The 26,590-nt window shown below is 35.7% G+C and overlaps 2 protein-coding genes across 2 annotated transcripts in view; both read right to left on the reverse strand.

Annotated features, from left to right (window-relative positions):
- Window positions 1-444: 444 nt before the first annotated feature.
- ovch1 (ovochymase 1) lies at window positions 445-11,476 on the reverse strand (the record flags this gene model as incomplete). Its single annotated transcript, XM_079818379.1, has 12 exons — window positions 445-621; window positions 713-849; window positions 2,179-2,283; window positions 2,371-2,525; window positions 2,599-2,818; window positions 2,899-2,937; window positions 3,026-3,179; window positions 4,764-4,903; window positions 4,987-5,176; window positions 5,271-5,346; window positions 5,437-5,626; window positions 11,302-11,476. The coding sequence occupies 12 exons, from the start codon at window positions 11,474-11,476 to the stop codon at window positions 445-447; spliced, it is 1,758 nt and encodes a 585-aa protein (XP_079674505.1).
- tmtc1 (transmembrane O-mannosyltransferase targeting cadherins 1) overlaps window positions 10,594-26,590 on the reverse strand; it is a 74,461-nt gene continuing 58,464 nt past the window's right edge. Inside the window, exons 11-20 of the mRNA XM_079816650.1 lie at window positions 26,391-26,504; window positions 22,544-22,687; window positions 22,339-22,447; window positions 22,137-22,239; window positions 19,849-19,984; window positions 19,601-19,745; window positions 19,197-19,334; window positions 16,137-16,259; window positions 13,627-13,704; window positions 10,594-11,649 (exon numbers count right to left, since the gene is read on the reverse strand). Coding sequence (XP_079672776.1) covers window positions 11,527-11,649; window positions 13,627-13,704; window positions 16,137-16,259; window positions 19,197-19,334; window positions 19,601-19,745; window positions 19,849-19,984; window positions 22,137-22,239; window positions 22,339-22,447; window positions 22,544-22,687; window positions 26,391-26,504 — 1,213 coding nt within the window. The 3' untranslated portion in view covers window positions 10,594-11,526. The remainder of the gene's footprint in view (window positions 11,650-13,626; window positions 13,705-16,136; window positions 16,260-19,196; window positions 19,335-19,600; window positions 19,746-19,848; window positions 19,985-22,136; window positions 22,240-22,338; window positions 22,448-22,543; window positions 22,688-26,390; window positions 26,505-26,590) is intronic.

A 26,590-nucleotide genomic window follows, 5' to 3' on the forward strand; every position in this document is an offset into this window, starting at 1 on the left:
GCATTTTTGTAATCATACTAAGTTGCTGAAGTGCTTTTGCGCGTTTTATTGAACTAGTGTTTATTAAACCAACTCTGTTTCAAATGTGAATTAATAAAACCAAACGAGTATTCAACCGGTTCTATTGATTCATTGAAAGAATCGATTCATTCACTAGCTTGTATTGTAGCATGTGGCACATGGGTGAACGTCACAACATCATTTCGAAAGCCGAACAAAGCAATAGTGAATACCACTGCATTTTAGACAATTACATTCAGCCAAGCGTCACATGATCAATCGTTAATAGGGAAGCAAGTGTTCCCTAGCAATTACTGATTCATGTAACTTCAAAATAACAATGACATGTTATCATTTTAAATTGGTAATTTACTTTTGTTTAGACTATGGATACTTATCATAAAAGAAAATATTACTTTGCAAAAAAAAAAACCCCACAATATTTTAATACTTTTTATTAAAGGTATTGTTTATACAAGTTTGTATCCACGTGTAATGGGAAGACACTCGAGTGAACACATTTGGTTTCTGAGGTTCACATCTCTTGCCGCCCCCTGTTGTTAATCCTACAAGGTAGTAGATGCCGTTTTTTGCACACATAAGGGGTGCGCCCGAGTCCCCCTATAAAATAAAGAATATAGGTGACCCAGACATGTGCATGTGAATCATGATTCTTCAATACAGACGTGTTGAAACTACTGTAAGACTGTACCAAGCAGGAGGTGGAGGCGGCTGCATCCGTACACAGGAGGAATTTCATGCTGAAACTGTCCCCCCAGCCAGTCTTGCAGGCTCTCTCAGAAAGAGGCGTAACCCTGGCCATATGCAGGATTTCAGGGTTCAGATCCACTAATATGAAAATAAAAAAAACGTAACTACTCCCCTGGAAATGTGCTTGAGGAAGGAGCAGATACAAAGTAGCAATGGATGCACAGAAAGGTTCTGATGTGAAGTCAACGTGAACTCTCGATTCATCTCATTTACTTCTTAAAACATGTTTTTGGTCATGACGTGGTAATGCATGTTACTCCAATAGATCAAATAAATAAATAAATAAACAAACAAACAAACCATCCATCCAAGCATCCAAGGCTCCAGCATTCCTGTGGCCCTACACAGGACAAGCGGTTTAGAGAATGGAGGGGTGGGAAATAAAAATTAAAATAAAATAAAGCAATTTGGAGGATGGATGGAAAATAAAAAATAAAATAAGCCGTTTGGAGGATGGATGGCTGGAAAATAAAATAAAAACAAAACAAAAAAAGAAGTTTGGAGAATGGATGGATAATAAAATAATAACAAAATAAAAAATAAAATAAAATAAGCAGTTTGGAGGAAAATACAATAAAAATAACAAAAATAAAATATAAATTAAAATAAATAAAATAAGCAGTTTTGGAGGAAAATACAATAAAAATAACAAAAATATAAATTAAAATAAAATAATTAAGCAGATTGGAGGAAAATACAATAAACATAACAAAATAATATATAAATTAAAGTAAATAAAATAAGCAGTTTGGAGGAAAATACAATAAAAATAACAAAAAAAATATATAAATTAAAATAAAATAATTAAGCAGATTGGAGGAAAATACAATAAAAATAACAAAAATAATATATAAATTAAAATAAAATAATTAAGCAGATTGGAGGAAAATACAATAAAAATAACAAAAATAATATATAAATTAAAGTAAATAAAATAAGCAGTTTGGAGGAAGATACAATAAAAATAACAAAAATAAAATATAAATTAAAATAAATAAAATAAGCAGTTTGGAGGAAAATACAATAAAAACAACTAAAAATAAAACAAATTAAAATAAATAAAATAAGCAGTTTGGAGAATGGATGGATAAAATAATAACAAAAAAAATAAAATAAGCAGTTCAGAGAATATATGGATAAAATAAAAACCAAAAATAAATAAAATAAGCAGTTTAGAGAATATATAGATGGAAAAAAAAGTTATAAAATAAATAAAATAAGTGGTTCGGAGAATTGATGTATGGAAAAAAATCTATATTAAAAGGTGTATATATTTTTCTCCTCCAACCACCTCCAGGCTCCAGGGTTCTGGTATGTAACAGGAATTTTTCACAATCCAAAGGGGTTGTGAATGCCATTTCATGTTGATTTTAATCTCAAACCCTTTCAGGAAGCCAGTTGACTCACATGTAGCTTTTCTTGGCCCCCAACCAGTTGTCACACAAGCCAAGTTGTCTTCAATCACCTCCTCATCATCTTTATCCGTTAAGCACACCGGAAATATCGTCGACCCTGGATGGAGCACACGTCAAGCTGTACAACTTCGAATGGTCAGCGGCATCTCATGAAAAACACAGAGGAGGTCATATGATCCTATACCTATTTGAGCTGGGACAGATAAGCGGATCATGGAGAGATCGGAGACCGGTGGAAAAATGCTGTCGTGGGCCAAACTCTGCACGCTCTCCACAGCTGCAGTCTGACCCGACATGAAGTTGAGGTCATGAGCTCCTAAGACCACGGCATCTCCAGCCCTGTGGGTCAAACGGTCAGAACATGACTGAGGAACAACAGATAAATGCAGATGATCAAACCCATCTGGCTTACTTGGCATAGCAGTGGCGCGGTGCCAGCACCCAGTGCGGGTGAACGAGGATGCCGCTACAGTAATGCGTGTCTTTGTTCTGCAAGCTGACGTGCCATGGCCAGGAGTTTGGGCACGCCTCACTCAGGTTCTCCACCTTGAATGTGCCATCCTCAGAGGACACTATCTGCGCCAAGCTACCGGGCAGTTGGCAGGGATCCATCTTGGACTGACCACACTGGGCTGAAGCCATAACATGGAAATGGACATGAATGATGAATAAAGCAAGTGAAAAGGCACTGAGAGAATAACAAGAGTCTTACCAGTGAAATCTGCTCCAGAGTCAACAAACGCAGGTTCATCTATATAATACAAGAGGAAAATAGGCTACAGCGGTTTTAGATCAGCCACTGATATGCACCTGGATCACTGAAATCTGAAAGTTCATACCATGTACTGAAGAACTGATCCACTGTTTGTAGTGGGACAGCGTGGTGTAGACCCCAGGTCTTTGGGCCCGAGCACATCCGATCCCCCAGCTGACCACTCCGGCAAGCTTGTACCTCTCGCCTGTGAAACACGCGAGTGGACCGCCAGAGTCGCCCTGAACAGATCATCCACAGCGTCCACAGTGAAGGACAACATGTTTAAATGACATTAATAAACATCATTAAGCTATTAGAGGAGCAGCAGCACATTTTATGACATTTTACAACCTAAACTAACACTGCCTTGTCATAAAAGTCAGTAGACCATTTTCACATTTCCGGGTTTCTCAGAGCGGAAGTTGTCATAGTTGGGTTAACTTTTATAGCGGTGAAGGAGAGAATACATTAAATACATATTTGTGTGTCCCCATTTGCTCAAAAAGCTAAACTCCACAATAGTGATTTCACAACTTTCAAAAAGAGGGGAAAAAAAGTGAGATTGATAACGGCAGAAAGATGTTAATTTTGACCATCACTCCCATAGATGCTGTATTAGAACAGCAGCGGTAACTTGTGTTTTGTAATTTGATGCAAAAGTAATAAAATACAAAGTATTAGTGTTATAAATGTACATATATTTTTTTTAAAAATGCAAAAAACTTAACTTGACTCTTAAAACGCGTCATCACAGTCTGTGAAAAGGGTCTATTGGTTGGTGACATAAAATGATGTTTATAAATGATGATAATATTATTAAATGTTTTATTAACATGACTTAATTTATGAATATGAAAAGTATTATATCCTCTGTGTGATAAAATTGTTTATTAACATTATATGATACACACTATTTAATATAGGCTAATTTAATTAAAAATAATTTAATATATCCATATGAATAAAAACAAACATTAAAAGGTATTAGATCACCCCAAAATATTTCTTTCTGAAGCAACTTTTTGTAATGTCTATTTGATTTTTTACAAAATAATGACTTTAAATTATCTTTTGGGAGTAATTTCCCAGCCAAATTTGATGAGCGATTAATTTGCAATATATTAGATTAATTCAATTAAATTAATTAATTAAAAATTTGAATCGCTTGACAGCCCTAATATATATATATTTGCACAACTACTGATTTCTGCTAGTCGATTTCTTATTAAAACAATACTCGAGTTCCTCGACTACTCGTGGTTCATGCTACTGTAAATTAAAATACATTAAATAGTTATACAGAAATACATGAAAAAGACATGAAATGTTTATTAATTCATATCTTAATGCAATTTAATGTATATAAAATATATTTAAAAAATGTATATACTCGGTCTGTGTACATATAAAAAAATATTAAATATATACACATGCATTTGTGTGTATTTATATATATACATTAATTATACACAGTACGCACATATATTATGTAAACATAAACTTATTTAGGATGCGATTAATCACTCCACAACACAAAAACAAATTCTATTAATGTGTATTAGCCAAACATGCAGGGAAAAAAAATATTATATATTAAATGCTTAAATCATATAATATTAATAAATAATATTTAATATATATAAAACATATACACACATACAAATATACACACATACGTTTACTATTATTCTATTTATATATAATAATGTGTAAATTTTTTTTATAAATTATTACAAAATATCTATAGATTTCCCCGCCAAACGTTATTATATTAATTTATATAAACAAAAAAAAAGAATTAAAGCTAAATTGCAGATAATTACCTGACACGCATCCTTTCCGCCAGCATCCGCCCCGGCACACGTCATAAACGTATACATTTTCCTTCCATAAAATTTGCTACACGTTTGTGGCTCAAACACAGTTACATTGACCTCTTGAAGTCTGGATGCAACAGGACCATCTATAAAGAGACACATTCATCGAATCACATATAAGCACCATTACACAGGTTAAACCACACACACAGGTAACTAACGGCCTTACTCTCTCTGACGGCGCCCCAGCCGGTGACACTGCAGCTTTCCAGAGGCGCCAACTCATTACTCAAGATGCCAACAGGTCTCACACACTCATTAAACAGCAGCGGACTCTGCAGTTTCAGCAAGGCAATATCGTTCTCATTTGTCTTTGGGTTGTAGTCCTTGTGGGAGATGATTTTTTCTACCTGTACAGTCTTTAAATATAATACACGAGAGTTCAAACTGCAAAAATGAATGATAATGCACATAAGAAGGTAGTGAGAGGTAAATATGCACGCAGAAATGTACTTGATAACAGGATTCATTGGCATTCTCCAAATTGTGGATTCCAACCACTGCGTTCCACATTGACGCCTTTTTATAACTGCTCACAAACAGAAATGATGGTTAAGAGACAAACAGACTGCACTCATAGTCAGTGGGAGGTGTTATAGAGCACTGTCCGTGGGCTTACCGCTTGAAGCAGTGGCTGGCGGTGATAACCCACAACAGGTCGAGGATGGCGCCCCCGCAGGCTGGTATGTCGGAGTACTGCAGGGACACTTGCCAAGGCCATGAATGTGGCCAGGCCTCATGCCCACCTATAATCCGGTTCTCCTCCTCCTCCTCATCCTTTGGGATGAAGGCACGTATACCAGCCAGCTCTGAAAAACATGGTGCAGGGAATCATATCCAGCAGACATTGGAGGAGCGTGTGTAAAGCTGGGCGAGGCTTAGCCTTCACTTGGACGGCTTTTTGAAGGAAAAGAAAACTTATCAGCAGTTATAAGCAGCTTTTCTCTGTAAAAATGGCATATCGGCAAAAAATATTTGGCTAACGATTGGTGTTTGTGCTATGGAGAGTTTCAAAGGTTTCTATTTACGCGTTTTTGCAGCGTTGAACAATGTAGCCAATCACAAACATATCTGTTGATTTCTTGAACACAACGGCCTATAAGAGGCGTTTAAAGGCCCACTGAAGGGTGTTGAAACCATAGACTGTACAAAAATATGGACGTAGTGTCCGTGACGTCACCCATAGGATTCTGAAGAGACGATTTGAAGCGCAAAGTAGGGTTGAGCTGGCCATTGCCATCTTGTCATCTCGCATCACTCCCGGATAACAGAAAATGGGCAAAGAGGCGGGATGTGGGCGGAGCTGAGGTGACGCGATGACTAGCAGACAGCAGACAAACGGCAATACACCTGTCACTCCCTTAATTATGCAGGACTTTAAAGCTTTATATAATGTAAACGAATGAGTTCACCCCCTCACAGTTATCTTGAAGGGCAAAATTAGCCGTATAGACCAAAACTACAATTTGTACCAGACTGTAAACATGTGTTTTTCTGCTGTACAGTTGGGCATTTTAACATGGAGTTCAATGAGATTCTGCTCCCTTCTGGGCCAGTCGATGAATTGCAGTTTAAGTCACTTCCGTATTGCCGTCAAGAGAAACTGTGGGAGGTTGCCGCTTGCTTGAAACGCACAGCATTATTCAGTGTTGATGTCATTTGCACTGAAACAGGAAGACAGGGCGGGACATGTCGAACAGCTCCTCCCCTTTTTTTAAATAGCCAATAGCGTTTAGTTTATATCACAGCTCGGTAAAGCCGCAGTTTCCTCCATATCGCTTTAAAATACGCTTTCTGGTCACTGCGGTTCGCTTGACACTAACATGAAACCTTCATTCGCCCCAATGGAAAGCATGTTTACACTGTCTGACTCGTTCCCTATCCCCTATATAGTGCACTATGAGCCACTTTTTCGAACCTGAAAAACGCGTTCTGTGTGATCGGAGGTCTGTAGTTTTAGGACTTTAAGACAGTTTAAATCTCAAATCTGTGGGTTGTGTTTTATGTCATATTTAATTTTATTACAGTGATAATCATATATGCATACTTGTCAGAACCACATATTAATATGTTTAATATTGTGTTAAATGTAAACAAAAAGAGGCAGGGTTTATGACATATTTCGTTTTATTGTAGACTAAAATATACTGTAGAGATAACCCACATGTTCTCCACTTTCAGGTCTTGCTACTCGCTTGTCATTGGTCAGCTGTAAAAAAGGCGCTTGACGTAGGGCGTTTTTATCAGAAAAGTTTAACTTTTTTCAACTTGAAAAGATGCGCTGAGCTGCAGAAAAAGACGTCGGCGTTTGAAAAAGCGCTCATGATTTTTTATGAAAACATGGTTTACTCCATAGGATTATAATGTAAAACAGATGCTGACAGCTTCAAAAAAGACATCATGTGTGAACGCAGCCTTAAAGTCTGTTTATAATGTAGGGGTGGGGCTTCAGATTCTAGAGAGCATTTGATTGGACAGAAAATCTGATGAGAAGCTTAAGTGCAGAGTAATGTCATCAAAATCATGAATACATATTGGCGGAAGTGAGAGACTGTAAGTTTTGAATGCTTATATCATCTAAATATGAATTTTTTCATTGTTTTGGAGCATACTAGCTTATAGATAACACCAAGGCTAACAAGTAAGCCAAAAAACTTCAATTATGATTTCATGGGGACTTTAAGTTAGCACTGGAGAGTTTATGCTGGGATGTGTAGCGACGCATAACTGGAAACCGTTTCATGGAAATCTATTTAAATGTTTTTAAAGGGGAAGCGCATCTCCTTCTGATATCCGTAATTATTTTTGCAACCATTAAATAACATTCCCAGAACATTGCAGGGTAGTTTTTAAATAACCTAAAAATAACTTATGCAGAACATTATTTTGCTACTATAAAATAACGTTTATCCAGAATTTAGCAGGTTGTGTGTGTGTTTATTTTGTTTAGAATTTTAGAATAACATTCTCCAAACCAAAAACTAACATTCTATTTCTGTTAAGAAAACTTTCCTGGCAAACCAAAAAACAAACCTTAAAAAAAGAATGTTCTAGGAAACAAAAAACATTAGCTGGGATAAAAAATCCTATTGGAATTTCAGTTTATCCTGTAGGATCTTATTGGATTCTTAGAATCTTATTGGACATTGTTTTTATTTAATGGAATTTCACTTTGTCCTGTGATATGTTTTATTATTATTTATTATAATAAATTAATTAATAATGAATTAATTACTTTTTAGAGTAACATTTGTGTGGGTGGGTGTGTTTGAGAGAGAGAGAGAGAGAGAGAGAGAGAGAGAGAGAGAGAGAGAGAGAGAGAGAGAGAGAGAGAGAGAGAGAGAGAGAGAGAGAGAGAGAGAGAGAGAGAGAGACCCAATTGGATTCCATTAACATCCTGTAGAGAAATTATCCTACAGGATATTTATGTATTGTCTTATAAGACAATTCCCACAGAATCAGATAAGAATATTATAGGAAAAGACGTAAATATCCTATAAGACAATTCCAAACGGAATCCTATAAGAACGGTTCTAAAATATGAAGGAAATTTCTTATTGGAATCCTTTATGATTTTTTGAAAAGGTCTCACTGCCATATAAACATTACTTTGTTTGACACACTCATCGCTGATAACATAATACTTCCTAAATTGTAACATCGAAACAAGCTTTTTCTTTGAACCAATATGTATTGTGAAAGGTTTGATACAACACAAATAAACGTGAAGTGAATGAAGAAAGCATTGCGAACTCTTACCGTGACATCCCTTGTCAAATATACAGTCTGTCTCGGCTGAAGCACTCACATTGGCATTCTCTTCTGCATTTTAAAAGAAATATTACGTTCATTGAAATAAATCACATTAATCAAATCTTAGGTAACATGGTTCCACAAAACATTATCAAGACCCGCTCACCAGGGTCAGCATTAGTCCAATAAACAGAGAGTATTAAAATAATGACATAATTTTTAAACATGTTCACAAATATGTTATTAAAAATGAACGGAGAAACGTAATAATTCAAAGGACTGTACAAGTAAACAACACGCGACGCAAACACCTGTGAGGCGCAATCAGCGCGTAAACTGTGGAGTAGTTCAGAGGTTCGCCACTAGAGGTCAGCAAAGACTCAAGCGCTCACGCGTTAAACTACACGAGAACTACACGCATAGCAGATGCTTTTGCACGACAGATCTTCCATCCTTGCGAAAATCTATTAATATAACATTTAAAAGACCCTTAACTGTCGAGAATAAGTACAGAAATTCAAATTAAGTGTCTACACCAATCTGCACCATTGCTTTGGTTAGAGTCACTAGCCCTTAATAAACATGGTTGCAAAATAATAAGGTTTGTTTCTGGTTAGCCAGGAAAGTTTTCTTCACGGAAATAGAATGATAGTTTTTGATTTGGAGAACGTTATTTTAACGTTCCTCTAATATTATTCTAATATAAAAAATATATAAAATAAAAATAAAAACTAATTTAAATAGTTTGACAAATAATTAAATGCATTTCATATTATGCCTACCACATGTGCTTAGCGTAGCATTCAAGCAGACTGCATCTTTTCATTACACATTTTAATTAGCAAAACGTGTGTGTGTGTGTGTGTGTGTGTGTGTGTGTGTGTGTGTGTGTGTGTGTGTCGTTTGGAAACATTACTATTTTAAATGTTTTTTGAGATAAGTCTCTTATGCTCATCAAACCTGCATTTATTTGACCAAAAATACAGAAAACAGTAATATTGTGAAATATTACAATTTAAAATAATGGTTTTCTTTTTTTTCCGATTTATTCTTGTGGTGCAAAGCTGAATTTTCAGCATCATTACGCCAGTCTTCAGTGTCATATGATCCTTTAGAAATCCTTCTAATATATGCTGATTTATTATCAAAGTTGGAAACAGTTGTGCTGCTTATATATATATTTTTAAGAACATGATAACATGAAATATAAAACAGCATAAACAACATGAAAAAGAACAGCATTTATTTTAAATAGTTTGGGGTCAGTAATTTTCTTTTTTTTGGAAAGAAATTAATACTTTTATTCAGCAAGTATGTGTCAAATTGATAAAAAAGTGATAGTAAATACTTATATTGTTAAAAAAGATTTCTATATTTGAATAAACGCTGTTCTTTTTTAACTTTTTATACATCAACGAATCCTGAGAAAAGTATTACAGGTTCCAAAAAATATTAAGCAGCACAACTATTTCCAACATTAATAATAACGGAGTGTCAAATCAGCATATTAAAAAATATATATATTTTATTTTTTACAGTATTTTGTAAAATGCAGGCTTGATGAGCATAAAAGACTTCTTTCAGAAACATTAAAATATTGTTTCCAAACTTTTGACTGGTACTGTATAGTATAAATATATATATAAAAAAATTCATATTAAAATGATTTCATTGCCATTTTTTCATTTTTCATTCATTGTTTTGTGTATGCTAGATTTTGGATAGTTTAGAGCGCTGATCAAAGATTTAGATTAGCAGAAAAGGCTTTAAATATTTGTCTCGTTCAATATCTGGGATTAAAAATATTGTAAGGTTAGATGAAATCAAATGACAGTCTTAAATAATATTGCATCATACTGCTAAATCTGTTTCTATACCACACCTGTGATCTTTGTGTGCATTTTAATAGTGATGTTAAAACAGTGGGATGAAAACTGAATGCAACCGTTTAATTTGGGTAATTTAACACGTGGCCTCTGATAAAAAGAGCCCACCCAGAGCAATGTCAAAAAGAGCACACTCATAAGCATTGGATAATATTTATTAAATAATCATACATTACTTCACATTGGTTTCTGCTGTGACATGTTTAGCACGGCTGCTGCCGTTTTCAAGATATGTTCTTGATGACAACGTTCTTGGCAACAAAAAGTTTGCAAAGTGCAAAGTTTACGGTGTAATCAAGAGTACCGCATGACAATCTCTGGCCAGCGAAAACATGACTGAAGTCCGTCTAATGTCACGGTGACCCAACGATACATCGCTATGTATGATATCCGTAATTCCAATTTAAAGAGACTTCAGTATTATAGCTTATGAGGAGAAAAAATATGATATGTAATTCACTGCACAGGTCAAAAGACGCCTTTAGTCCAAGATACATTCCACAATATTGATGCATGTACAAGATAAAAGATCAAATTAAAGCACATGATGAGCGACCCTGTCTTTTTTTTAACCTTCATTTAAACACGGTAGCAAAACACAAGCAGATCTGCCGTGTTCATGGAACACAGTAGACGGCCAGTCATATTTGAAAACTTGCAGCATTTGTCTGAAACGCTTTGCAATCAGCGAAGCAGAACGGAGCCGCTGCGGTCGAGTGGAGCGGCTCCACATCCTCTCAGAGATGGCACCTCTGCTTAAAACGAGAACACGCGCTCAGTTTGTGCCGCTCTGAGGGCTTTAAAGCAGCCGTAGAGTGTCTTTGGAGACGGGAACGGTGATGAACTTCTGAAATGTGTTGTTGTGAGATTCTGCACTGATGCGCTGAGGTCAGTGGTGGATGCAGAGGCTATTATTTCAATCCTCTGGAGGGGAAGGAAGCAGTCATTAATCATCTCCTGAGTCCAAACTGTGGTTTGCATGTCTTGGTTTCGCTCCCTCTCTTCACCCTTCTGTCTCATGGTTACTTGTCCCCCGTCCTTTGGCTGATAGTTCAGGTCTCGCTGTTCCTCTAGGCCCCTTGTAGTTTTTTCTCTAGTCTGTCCAGCTTGGCCAGATTTTCCTTCAGGAGTTTGGAGCTGGGTGAGAGGAGGAGAGCTCTTTGGTAGTACATTCGCGCCGCTGCATAGTCCCCCTAAACAAAATCAAAAACAAGCACACAATATTTCAGGTTACAATGATAGGACATGAGTGCTTGGTTCAATCTCATGAGGAAATATTTCATCAAAAGGAATAAAACAAACAATATTTTAAATATTAAGGAACATGCATTTTCTTAATCACATTTCCCTCCAAATTATCATTACGTAAAAAAAACCCCCTCTCATTATTATTGTAATGCAGTCATAAAATAATGTTTTTTTTTCTTAAAAAATCTGAATAAATTTAATTTTGTATTGTTTTTTATGATTTTAATCAGATGTGACAGTTATTATATTAGCATTATTTTTATGATTCAAAAAAGACAAAAAACAGATATATAAGATATAATTAATTAACTGAAAATAATTTTATGCAGTTTTGTATTAAGTAAATGTATCCTATTTTGATATTTTTCATGTAAAATAAACCAATTCTTCACAATTGTGTTTATATATATATATATATATACACACACACACACACATATTTATTTACACACATATACAGTATATACACACACAGATACACATACACACACACACACACACACACACACACACACACACACACACACACACACACACACACACACACACACACACACACACACACACACACACACACACACACACACACACACACACACACACACACACACACACACACACACACACACACACACACACACATATGTGTAAATATAACAACATAATAAAAAGAAATAATTTTGTAACGATAACATATATATATATATATATTTTTGTTTTTTATACCACAACTTTTGACTACATGCACTGCACATATTTAGCTAAAAAAATTATATAAATATATACTAAAACACAAATGATTCAGACACCAGATATAATTGGGTGCAGGACACTATAGTTCGTTTTTGTAAGTGAGGATAGCAATAGTAAACTGGGACATATTATACCCAAAAAAGCTTCATACAGTAAAATTGATAAAAAATTTGGGACCAAAATGATTCAGACAATTTGACCTGACCATGTTTTGCTGAAGTGTTTTTTCTTTAATTGCTAATGTGACCTTTTACACCACAGACTGAACAAGATGAAGCATTGCTTGGTCATTGGTTGACCTAAATTGGTATCATCTAATTGTGTTCTTAAACTGAACAGCTGATTGGTTGATTGTAATCCATTACATCCCTTTCTATCAAAGTTATCTGACATTATCAAGGTGAATTTGTTCTGACACAGTTTAACTCTGAGCTCTTGACATATTTTATGAACATTTTCAAAACAATAGCGAATAAACTGTGATAATGTGAGAAAAATGTTGAAGGTGTCTGAATACATTTTTGTATTTATTTTATATACACATATACAGTCAAACCAAGATTTATTCAGACACCTTCAACTTTTTATATATATATATTTAATGTTTAACTTTTAATTATTGTTATAATTATTAGATTTTTGCATATGTTGTATTATTAATTATAAAAAAATATAACTATTATTTGAACCATAGTTTATTATTCATTATTATTTAAATATAAAATATATTTCTTCACATTACAGCAATACAATTTTTTTACAAGCTACAGAGAATAAATTATCACAAATAATAATGTCAGAATTATTTATGGTCCTTACCAAAAGCTAAATTTTCTTAACACATTACAAACGATTTCTTTCTTTATGCAAAATATATTTTTCCTTTTAATTTCATGGTGAAATTTCTTATCATTTTTCATCAGATCATTTCAATTCCATTTCAGTTTTTTTGTGCATTCGCAATAAATATTAACAATATAGTTTTGGAACGCTGATAAAGATTTAGATTTAAACATGAAAAAGCCGTTTGTCTTGTTCAAGATAATGCCGCATTCATCCATGTTCCAACATCTGAGATTAAAAATATTGTTAGGTGAGATGAAATCAAACGAGAATCTTGAATCATACTGCAAATTCAGTAGAAGGAGAAAGTGTCTCTGCTAACATACCTTGATATGCTGAATGCCGCCCATATTCATCCAGGCCTGTGATTGGTCAGGTTTGAGCTCGACAGCAAGCTTGTAGCTCTGGAAACATTAGATCAACACATGACATATTATGTATGGTACAAACATGATATGTAGCCAATGATGAATTCAACAGCATTAAACCACCGGCGAGATTCAACCTATTATAACAGTTTTGGTCTGTGTAAGAAACATGATCCATTTAAGAAACACTGGCGGTGAATGTAACAGTATGGCTCCACCGCAGATGTGGTGTTGAAATACCACAAAAAGCCTTTTTGTTTAAGGCTTTATAATTGAGCTTTGAACTGGATAGCAGCATTATGTAAACCTGAGACCAGCCTGTTCTCATCTGTCCCTTTGTGGTCCAAATAAAAGTAGAACTACAGGCCAAATATTAGCAGGAGACCTGGAATGAGTCCAGGAACAAAGAATGCAACCATAACAGTGCTTGTGTTAACCAGACATTCTGCCGAAGAAACTTAATTTAATTCCTTTTAAGGTTCAAAGCTTCCAGCACGAGACAAAGTCTGGACTGTTTATATTTGGAGATGAAAGACTGTCTGATGCTCATGTGAGAGGATCAGGGCACAGGCAAAATAAGAGAGAAGAAGCAAGCAGCAGAGAACACAATTACGCAAAGATTTTTCGCATGTAGCCAGACAATCAGCGTTTTTGAACGAATCTGTTGAATGAATGATTCAATGACTCACTCATCCAGATTTCACTTGTTTCATTACTGAATTAATCAGTGCTTTTGAACGAATCTCTTGAATGAATGATTCAATGACTCACTCACAAAGACTTCACTTGTTTCATTACTGGATGAATCAGCGTTTTTGAACGAATCTCTTGAATGAATGATTCAATGACGTACTCATAAAGACTTCACTTGTTTCATTACTGGATGAATCAGCGTTTTTGAACGAATCTCTTGAATTAATGATTCAATGACTCACTCACAAAGACTTCACTTGTTTCATTACTGAATTAATTAGCGTTTTTGAACGCATCTCTTGAATTAATGATTCAATGACTCACTCATTAAGACTTCACTTGTTTCATTGCTGGATGAATCAGCGTTTTTTGAACAAATCTCTTGAATGAATGATTCAATGACTCACTCATAAAGACTTCACTTGTTTCATTACTGAATGAATCAGCGTTTTTGAAGGAATCTCTTGAATGAATGATTCAATGACAAATACATTTTTAGTTCACTTGTAATCAAAACAAGCGTTATTTGAAGCTTAAGTTACTTTCAAAAGGTGATTTGCTGTATTTTGATCACTACCGAAGACATCAGTGTTTATATCTGAAGTATAAACATAGCCAGACTTTAGTTAGACTATCGGCAAGTTGGATCCATACTGCAGCTTATTATGACCATGACTTGAACAGGAAGTGTCCTTATTGACATGTTCAAGTTTGCCAGGTGTGTGTACCAAAACAAGCCCAATTTCTATTCAAAACCCACCTAATCACGGCTTGGAAATCACGTTCCAGGGGGTACAAATAGTTTCCAGAAGTGTGGGGGCGTCGCTTCAACCCTCAGATTAAAAAAAACAACCCACGCCAACAGTTTAAAAGTAGCCCAATTCCCTGGGAAAACTTGGCAACACTGGACAACCAATCACAGTCTTTCATGTTGATTGTTATTGCTTTTTATTTACCAGCTCTTTCTGGTTCTTGAATCTGATTGGCTGAGAGTCTTTTCCAGTTGTGTGATATTCCCTCAAATATGTGACTCATATACACAGGTGAAGTGAATAACACTTATTATCTCTTCATCACGGCACCTGTTAGTGGGTGGGATATATTAGGCAGCAAGTGAACATTTTGCATAAGGATTTGAGCGAGTTTGACAAGGGCCAAATTGTGACGGCTAGACGACTGGGTCAGAGCATCTCCAAAACTGCAGCTCTTGTGGGGTGTTCCCGGTCTGCAGTGGTCAGGATCTATCAAAAGTGCTCCAGGGAAGGAACAGTGGTGATTCGGTGTAATGGGCGGCCAAGGCTCATTGATGCATGTGGGGAGTGAAGCTACTGTAGCTCAAATTGCTTACGTTTTATTGTTATGAAAATGATTTATGATCCTAAAGGCTTTGTTGTCTTTATGCAAAGTATTTTCTACAATATTTTATATAATCATAAAAGATGTGTTTTCAGTTATTATCAATATGAATTGCGTTTATATATATATATTTCAAACCCAAAAAATAAGCCTCAAGTCTCATGCTTCTCTGAGGACTGATACAACCCTGTAAATCTTGACTTTGATTTTGTATAAAATCATCCAGTCAAATTAGAGCTTTCCATTTGGCTCTTGCACTTTTCATGTGTGATATGCATCAAATGGTTGAACTTTCTGTAGGAAAACAACAACCTAGCAAACAAGACTGTGTTGAAAGGGAATATTTGAGGAGGATTTTGAAGGGGAATATTTGAAGAGGACTGTTCTTCTGTCCCTCTGACAGCTGCAGGTGAAGTTACCTGGAAGGCTTGATCCAGCTCGTTCATCTCTCTGAGCTGGTTGCCCATGGAGAAGTGCAGCTCTGCCCTCACCGCAGGGTCTGACGGCTCCTGCTGCAGCGCTGTCTTCAATGCATCCAATGCCTGAAACACACACACATGCTCGTTAAGCTCAAAACTAGTGCTGAACTTCTTTTTGCTGAGTTTCTTCGTCTGCGAGCATGCTCTCAGGACTCAGGAGGCATTGAGATTTCTCTTTGAGACATAGAATGCTAAACTGAAGTTATAAAGTAATGAGTAAAGGCATGTGTAATAAAAACAATTTATGTGCAATATTTTCTAGTCTCAGACGCTAAGATTCAATAAAATGTTCTTTTGAATTGTCGACCTCAGCGACGAAATTAGACCGAAGCAAAATTAAGCCACAGCATGAGGTCCCAATTAAGTAAGCAAATAAAGGGAAAAATCTTTGTGTTTTCCGTTTACAGTACTAGAGGTTATGAAAAAATATTAATTGCAGTCTATTTAAAATGTTTAATTCATTAGAATGAATATAAAAAAAAAAAAATAAATAAAAAAAAAAGTTTGAATGAATGATTCAGTGACTGTTGTTTCATTACTGAATGAAGCAGCGTTTTTTAACAAATCTTTTTATTTGATTCAATGACTCACTCATAAATACTTCACTTGTTTCATTACTGGATAAATCAGCGTTTTTGAATGAATCTCTTGAATGAATGATTCAATGACTCATTCACAAAGGCTTCACTTGTTTCATCACTGAATGAATCTGCGTTTTTGAACGAATCTCTTGAATGAATGACTCAATGACTCACTCATAAAGACTTCACTTGTTTCATTACTGGATGAATCAGCGTTTTTGAATGAATCTCTTGAACGATTGATTCAATGACTCATTCACAAAGACTTAATTTGCTTCATCACTGAACGAATCTGCGTTTTTGAACAAATCTCTTGAATGAATTAATCAATGACTCACTCATAAAGACTTCACTTGTTTCATTACTGGATGAATCAGCGTTTTTTTGAACGAATCTCTTGAATGAATGACTCAATGACTCACTCATAAAGACTTCACTTGTTTCATTACAGGATGAATCAGCGTTTTTGAATGAATCTCTTGAATGAATGATTCAATGACTCATTCACAAAGACTTCACTTGTTTCATCACTGAATGAATCTGCGTTTTTGAACGAATCTCTTGAATGAATGACTCAATGACTCACTCATAAAGACTTCACTTGTTTCATTACTGGATGAATCAGCGTTTTTGAACGAATCTCTTGAATGAATGATTCAATGACTCACTCATAAAGACTTCACTTGTTTCATTACTGGATGAATCAGCGTTTTTGAACGAATCTCTTGAATGAATGACTCAATGACTCACTCATAAACACTTCACTTGTTTCATTACAGGATGAATCAGCGTTTTTGAACGAATCTCTGGAATGAATGACTCAATGACTCACTCACAAAGACTTCACTTGTTTCATTACTGGATGAATCAGCGTTTTTTGAACGAATCTCTTGAATGAATGACTCAATGACTCACTCATAAAGACTTCACTTGTTTCATTACAGGATGAATCAGCGTTTTTGAATGAATCTCTTGAATGAATGATTCAATGACTCATTCACAAAGACTTCACTTGTTTCATCACTGAATGAATCTGCATTTTTGAACAAATCTCTTGAATGTATGACTCAATGACTCACTCATAAAGACTTCACTTGTTTCATTACTGGATGAATCAGCGTTTTTGAATGAATCTCTTGAATGAATGATTCAATGACTCATTCACAAAGACTTCACTTGTTTCATCACTGAATGAATCTGCGTTTTTGAACAAATCTCTTGAATGAATGATTCAATGACTCACAAAGGCTTCACTTGTTTCATCACTGGATGAATCAGCGTTCTTGAACAAATCTCTTGAGTGAATGATTCATTGACTCACTCACAAAGACTTCACTTGTTTCATCACTGAATTAATCTGCGTTTTTGAACAAATCTCTTGAATGAATGACTCAATGACTCACTCATAAAGACTTCACTTGTTTCATTACTGGATGAATCAGCGTTTTTGAACGAATCTCTTGAATGAATGACTCAATGACTCACTCACAAAGACTTCACTTGTTTCATTACTGGATGAATCAGCGTTTTTTGAACGAATTTCTTGAATGAATGACTCAATGACTCACTCATAAAGACTTCACTTGTTTCATTACAGGATGAATCAGCGTTTTTGAATGAATCTCTTGAATGAATGATTCAATGACTCATTCAAAAAGACTTCACTTGTTTCATCACTGAATGAATCTGCGTTTTTGAACAAATCTCTTGAATGTATGACTCAATGACTCACTCATAAAGACTTCACTTGTTTCATTACAGGATGAATCAGCGTTTTTGAATGAATCTCTTGAATGAATGATTCAATGACTCATTCACAAAGGCTTCACTTGTTTCATCACTGGATGAATCAGCGTTCTTGAACAAATCTCTTGAGTGAATGATTCATTGACTCACTCACAAAGACTTGTTTTATTACTGAATGAATCAGTGTTTATGAACAAATCTCTTGAATGAATGACTCAATGACTCACTCATAAAGACTTCACTTGTTTCGTTACTAAATGAATCAGCGTTTTTGAACGAATCTCTTGAATGAATGATTCAATGACAAATACCTTTTAGTTCACTTGTCGTGTGCCTACTGGTGTAACAATGTAATCGATACAGTCGCTAATTAAGTTTACATTTTTATCCCAGTACTTCTGTGAAAATCTGAATATTTGTAACACAGAATTAATGATACCGCATGGTTAAAAAAGTGTTTGTGAAGCTGTTTCATACCTAAACATGATAATGGCTCTCTTTGGATCAGCGACAACACAGATTTTAAAGTTCCAGTGTGATTTGGACAAAGGTTTAATAGACACAGGCGAATCGCTGTCATTTACGAATACGATTGAGTGGGTGCTTGAATCGAGATCACAACCTTTTAATGCTTAATCGTGCAGCTCTATTACACAAAGACACGTACACACACCTCAGTGTGGTTGCCTTGTTTGCTGTAGATGGCAGACAACAAGCGGTAACATTCAATGCAGTTGCTGGTCTTTGAAATGATGCCCAGGGTCATTTTCTCTGCCTCTGTAGAACGACCTGCCATGGCTAAAACCTGCGCCTGTGGAGACAACGAGATGGGAAGAGACAAAGCAAGTTAAAAAAAAGGAAAGAACGAATGAAAGAGCGGCCAGAAAGGAACCCGAGAGGTTGCGGCCTTTGTTTCTCGAGGCGGTGATGTGAATCACAGTAATGGTTCTGTGGAGACTCAATTAAGCTGACGTTATATGCTTCAAAGATGCAGACAGTTGTAACAACATCAAACCTAACTGGTCGGATTGTAAAAAAAGACTGAGATAGGCAGTGCTGGGCAATTTTTGGGCTCACCAGGGCGAGCCAGATATCAGTGCTGTCGGGCTGCAGTGTGGCTGCCTCTCTGTAAACCTCCAGTGCCTCCTCGTATCTACCTGTGTTGTAGTATAAAGCCCCAAGAGGGGTCAGGATATCCACTTTACGAACCACTTGCAGAGCCCTGTGTGAGGCACACACAAACACGTGTGCATGTGATTTAGTTTACAGTCGTGTAAGCCGGATACACTGTTTAGACTATACGGTTTCATTTAATCTCATCTTACCTTTTGTACCATAGCTCCGCCTCTTTATTGTCATTGGACGAGCGAAGAAGACGGCCCAGGTTCACCATGGCAACATAGTGAGCTGGCTTGAGACGCACCGCTTCCTGGTAATGAAAGGCTGCACGATCCCCATGACCTAAAAGCGACAGACAATATGTGTGCACTGCAAAAAATGCTTTTCTTACTTAGTATTTTGTCTTGTTTCCAGTCCAAATAAATCAAGATGAATTTGCTAGACAAGTAAAATGGCATAAGATATTATGTCTTGTTTTCCTGAAAGAAAAGAAAGCTTTCGCTTAAAATATGCAAAATGATCTGCCAGTGGGGTAAGAAAAATTATCTTAATTTAAACAGAAACAAGATTATTTTTGGTTAAACACTTTATTTTAAAATGTCCGTGTTACAGTGTAATACATTGTAATATTATACAGAGTAATATTAATTAACTACATGTACTTACTATAGGATTAGGATGTGGTTGAGGGTTAGTGGCATGTAATTATGCTCAATTTATAGTAATTACTATAGCAACTACATGTAAAATGCGTAACAAGGACACTATAAAATAAAGCGTTACCTTATTTTTCTTAACCGGTTGGCTGATAATTTGGCTTGTTTTTTTGTTGTTGTTTTTTTAAGTTATCTTTTTGGCATTTTTGTGCCTTTATTGGATAGGACAGTAGAGATTTGACAGGAAAGCATCTCGAGTTGCCGGAGGCGCAGTTGTGCTATACATTGGCGCTACCCACAAGGCTTTTCCCAGAGGATTTCTTTCCCCAGAAAACAAGACATAATATCTTGTCATTTTACTTGTCTAGTAAATGCATCTGGATTTAACAATTTTTAGGCATTTGGACTTGTCTGGCTATCACCAGACCAAACTCAATTTAAGATTGAACATTGGTCTGGGGGGTCTGATATGTATTCTCTACTTCACAAGAGGAGTGATAAACAGGCATAAATTTAATGATTCTGTATGCAATTGGATAGTCCTTCAACCAATCAGACCACAAGAGGCGTGATCAACGGGAAATGACCCATCGCTTCTCTATCCGTCATCGTGTTAACCCCGCCAATTGCGCGCCAGGTGGATAAGCCAGTCTGTGATTGGTTCCCGCAAAAGTGTAACAGAAGCAGTAGAAATGAATGTACAGGTTTCCAGACTGAGTTGCAGAGCGAAATAAAATCGCCGGCAGATCAGGCTGGGTTTACCCAGTCTACATTTGGACTGAAATCAAGACAAAAATACTAAGTAAGATTTTTTTTTTGCAGTGTAGGTGTATAAAATGTGGTTGATATGAAGCTTAAAAATTGAAAAACTAGAATAACAGGGTTGGAAAAGTAAGCAGTCCCCTGGTTTAATACTTGAATAATTAATACTTTATTATTAAATCAGGGGACTGATGACTTATCCAACCCTGTTATTCTAGTTTTTCAATTTTTTTTAATTCTCCAGAATATTTTAAAACGTTATCTTCACTTTGATGATGAGGGTTACAATGTGTACATACAGCTCAAAAAAAGTTGGACTTAATTTATAATTGATTAATGTGACAAAAGGTGAAGATTTTCACCGGGTATGATGACTTTCTATTAAGTCAAGTCGTCAAGTCACCTTTATTTCTATGAATTTTGTTTTAGACGATAAGCTAAAGTAAGTTTTTGATTGATTCATTTATGTTGTAAAAACTGATTTCAAAATGTAAAATCACATGTAAAAAATGTTTTGCACAAAATGAAAACAATAATGTAAATATTATTATTATAAGTGTGAATCAAAAAATTAAAAGCGCATTTAAAAAAAATAACAAACATGATTTCAATGTCTTAGTGTGTGTTTTGTTCATAATTTGGTTATACAATCTAATTACAGCTTTTTATTTCATAATTAGGACTTTTAATCATAATTTAGATTTTTAAGTCACAATTTTGACTTTAAATCCAAAATTTAGAATTTTTATTGTCCTAATTTCAACTGTTCATCTCACAATGACTTAGCATGTCATATTTTTGACTTTTTTTCTAATAATGAGGACTTTTAAATTTATATTTTTGACTTTTTATCTAATAATGAGGACATTTAAAATCATATTTTCAACATTTTATCTCTTAATTATGACTTAATGATAATTTAGGCACTTTCTATAGGCACTGTATTTATGAATGACTAGAGATTTGGGGCAGTAACACCCTCAAGTAACAATCATCTAGCAATGCACTGGCAACCATTGAAAGACCCTAGACTTAATCTAGAGTTTCAATCATTTAAAGTGAAAGAAGTTTCTTACCCGTGTCCACCAGGAACACACCGTAGTTGTTATGGAGGTCAGAACTTTCGGGACAGTTCTCAATACCCTTGGTGTAAATTTCATTTGCTTCCTTTGAATGTCCCTACACAAAAAATCCTTTATAAGGCAATTGCAAAAAATGTCTAACCATAACTGAAAAGATCACTTTGTATGTGTCAGTAACTGAATGGAGAGAGCAAACCTGGTCAGCATATAGAGAGGCGAGGCTGGAGAACGCATCAGCGAAATGGGGGCCGAACCGAATCGATTCCTTCAACATCCTCTCCGCCTCTTCCTCCTTCCCCTGAGACCTGGAAAACAATATCACCATCATCCTCTCGCTCATACACACAGACATACGTAGAGACGGTGTCTGAAACAAAGTGATATAGGGTGCGTGCATTTACTTCAGAAGATTTCCCAGGTTGAAGAGAGCTCTGTTGTGCTGAGGGTTAATGTCCAGCGCTCTCCTGTAATAAACTTCAGCCTCCTCGGCCTGATGAGTCAGCGTGCCCAGATTATTCAGAGCACTGGCATGTCGAGGGTACAGTCTACACAAACACAGAGGAAGACATTAGGATTTACACAGCCAATGAAAGTGCTAATACAGCATCTATATCACATAAGATAAAAATATATGAACATTTATGGTCACACTTTAGATTAGGGTCCAATTCTCTCTATTGACTAACTATTAACTCTGACTTTTTCCTCAATAAACGGCTAATTACTGTTTATTAAGTAAGGGATAATAATGTACATCCAGCCGGTTGTTATCGTAGAATAAACCCTGACATAGTGCTCAGAACCCCGACGCAAAGCGAAGCGGAGAAAAACAGTTCTTAAATAAATAAATAAATAAGATGAATAAGAGCCTTTATCCATTGCTGAAAAGATTTGTTTTTATAATATGTGACCCTGTCTGTGAAAAAGACAGGTGATTCACTGTTTTATACATAAAATCATCCTACATAATGTAAAGAACATTCTGTGAAAATATAACCTTGATATCTTTAAAATTGACTGAGTAAGACCATGTCAAAAATCATTTGAATTTCGGCCTCAGAAAATCATGATTTTGAGAAATTCCGATTGTAAAATCAAGCTTATTTTTAAAATTGCAAAACATTTTAACCATTATTATTCTGACTACGTGCCATATACCACATAAAAGCTAAGATTCTCCCATTTTCAGTGATATAGGACACATTTATGTGAAAATTCTTAGAGTTTTGTAAAACAAGTCTATTTATTATGATGTGCATGTCCAAAAAGTGTGAAACATTGAAACGAATGGGGGCACCACAAGAGCTTGATTTACAAAGTCAGTTCACTCTAATGATTTGTAGACTATAACTTTATTAGTAAAATGAAATCTCAGTAAAAAAAATTAATTAATAGGCCTATATATATATCCATTAATATATAAAACATCCATAGAAAATCTCACTGTGTAACATTTGTAAAGTAAATCTAATGCCCTACCAAGTGAACAGGTCAGTCTCAAACTTTTATACAGTCAGTGATAACTGTGAATCTTCACTTTTCGATTAGATTATGATTCATTATGATTTTTTCATGGCTCATTGCGCTTAATAACTCTTTTACATAAAGCACGTCCTGCACTTTATGTTCTCATATTCATGCATGTTCTATTCGTATAGGCTTACAAACCGAAACCAAAACATCAGATGCAAGAGCTTTGCTTCCGAAGGACATACGCAACTTTTTTTATATTAATATATAATACGGGTTCTTTATTTAGCCTACAAAAAACAGTGGGCCTATATTAATCATTATTAATTAAACTATCAGCTGTTCTGTCTCTTGCGCTTCGCGTGCCGCGGCCGCCCTGTCAGAGAGGGCATTCATAAACCCAGCGCATCAGCATCCAAAAACCAAACTATTTCGACACGTCGCAGCCATTAAATGTGTTTAAAATAAGATGGATATATCGGCAGAAGGTGTAGTTTGAAAACTAATAAGCTGTTCCTGAAATGTCGGTGATGGCACAAAGAAATCCACACAGAAATCGGAACCCGGCTTAAGTCGCCGTTTTCTTGCCTTTCCCGACACTGACCTGATCGTTGCTCGTGCGGATTGATATTATGGTCTGTTTTCACTTTGTAATTGTAAAAAATATGTTTCTGAACCGAATGATATAAGAATCAGCAGTTGTTTCTGCGTCGAAAGTAAGTATAAAATCAATATTTAAGAAGCCCACGTCCGGTATTTTTTGGTGCAAAATAATAAAATGTAGCGTCAATAAAATCATTTATTTCAGTATTTATAATATTATAAATGAAAAATTGAGTACTGCATCTCAAAGCCCTTGGCATAATCTATCATTTACAGCAATAAACACAAATATGCATAAAAATACATTTTTATGGCTATGACTACTTTGACGCTCTATATCTCATCATTAGATTATGCGACTTTAGCCGGGGTTTCACAGACGGGGTCACATATATGTTGAAATAAATGCTGAAGTCTTCCATTGTAACCCGTGGTGGTTAAGTGTTTTTCAGTCACAAGATGGCGCCAGACAGTCGACAGCGGAGTGACACGTTAAGCATATAAGCAGTACCCGGATGAATGGTGTGTTATTCACTTTGCCGATTGTTATATAACATACCAGTGAAATGCACGATTGACCAATCAGAATCAAGTATTCCACAGAGCCGTGTAATAAAGGTACAATAACGCGCTTGTCTCTCATTAGCAATCGCGTCAGCGGCCTCGTTCCGCTCCAACGGCTTTCAGCCCAACCCTGCTTCATACTAGCCTGGTCCTACCAGACTCTCGTACATTTCATTTGTACAGAGAGTCCGGCCACTCTCCATTGACAAGCGTCAACTTCCTTGAAGGCGGGTCCTCTCTTGAAATGTAAAACTATTAGATCTTCCCAGAGCCACTCTGAATCTGCCATAACCAATCGCTAACGTTTGGTCATGACGTACGTCATCTCAAACTAGCGCACGATATCAACGTCATCGTTTTCAGCCACTGTGCGCCATTTGACTGGAGAAAACCAGAGAATATACTGCAATCCCAGAAGGAGTATTGAAGGAAAATGAAAATTGAGTGGAAGTACGGTAGGAAGGCGGAGCCAGGCTAGCTTCATACTACAGTAATGTTAATAAATATTTAATATATTAGCTCATCCATGAATATGATTTCTTCCCAAGTTCATTCAGATTCTTTCACACCGGCTGTAGAGGTGAAGACAACAACTCCTATGATTCCACAAAATCAAGGCGACCTCTAGCGGCGGAAATTACATATTGTGCCTTTAAGTCAAATTGATTCACCTTTATTTATGTAGCGCTTTATACAATACAGATTGTTTCAAAGCAGCTTAAGAGGAAAATTATGCATTTCGGCTGTTGTTCACCTGATTCAGGTCCGTTGTAAAGATCATCAATAATTAAATAAGTTAATTTCAACTATTAAGCAGTTCTGCAGAAAACAGTGATGTCATCGTTCAGTTCAGTTCTCATACAACAGCATCAGTGCAGTCAGATCAATAATATTGTTGAATATTAAGTGTTTATTAATAGTTGTTTAGGTATGGGGTAGGATTAAGGGATGTAGAATATGCGCATGCTTTATAAGTACTAATAAACAGCCAAAATTCAAGTGCATGCTAATAAGCAACAAGTTAATAGTGAGAACTGGGCCATAATTATTTTGTATACATTATAAAATAATTGTTTAAAAATGCATTAACCAACTTGAAGCCTGTGATTGTGTTGTAAAACCCATCTATTGTCTTAAAACGTAATTTTTGAATATGATTTTATATCACAGGTTAAAAGTACTGTATGATTTTGATTGACTGACCACTGGATATTAATTCAACTGAATTATTATCGACCACTGAAAATTGCTAAACATTGTTGCTAACACTTTATTTTACAGTGTCCTTGTTACATATATTACATGTACTTACCAGAGTAATAACAGTAAATTATGCATAATTACATGCAACTAACCCTCAACCAAACCCTAATCCTAGCCTAACCCTATAGTCAGTACATGCTGTTAATTAATATTACTCAGTCCTTAAATATATAATTACACTGTAATAATGACACTTTAAAATAAAGTGCAACCACATTGTTCATGTTTATGTAACAGTGTATGAAGAAAACTGGGGTATTAAGGTGTATTCTATGGAAATGCTTTCTTCAGCGGACAAAACCATTCACCGTCAAAATTTTCTCATGCCCACACACACACACACAGTACCTGAGGGCTGTTTTATAGTGGTAAATGGCTTCTTGGTTTCGCCCTCTGTCCTTCAGAAAGTTGGCATAGTTGTAATGAACTTTAGCATTGTGAGGTAAAGTCTGAATGCCAGACCTGTCGGAGGTGGAAGAAAAGGTTAGGACCCAGAAAACATTTCATATTCACTGTTGTGAAAGAGGAAAATCCAAAGAATGCGGAAC

This window comes from Gobio gobio, assembly GCF_949357685.1.
Source record: "Gobio gobio genome assembly, chromosome: 5".
Lineage (NCBI taxonomy): Eukaryota > Metazoa > Chordata > Actinopteri > Cypriniformes > Gobionidae > Gobio > Gobio gobio.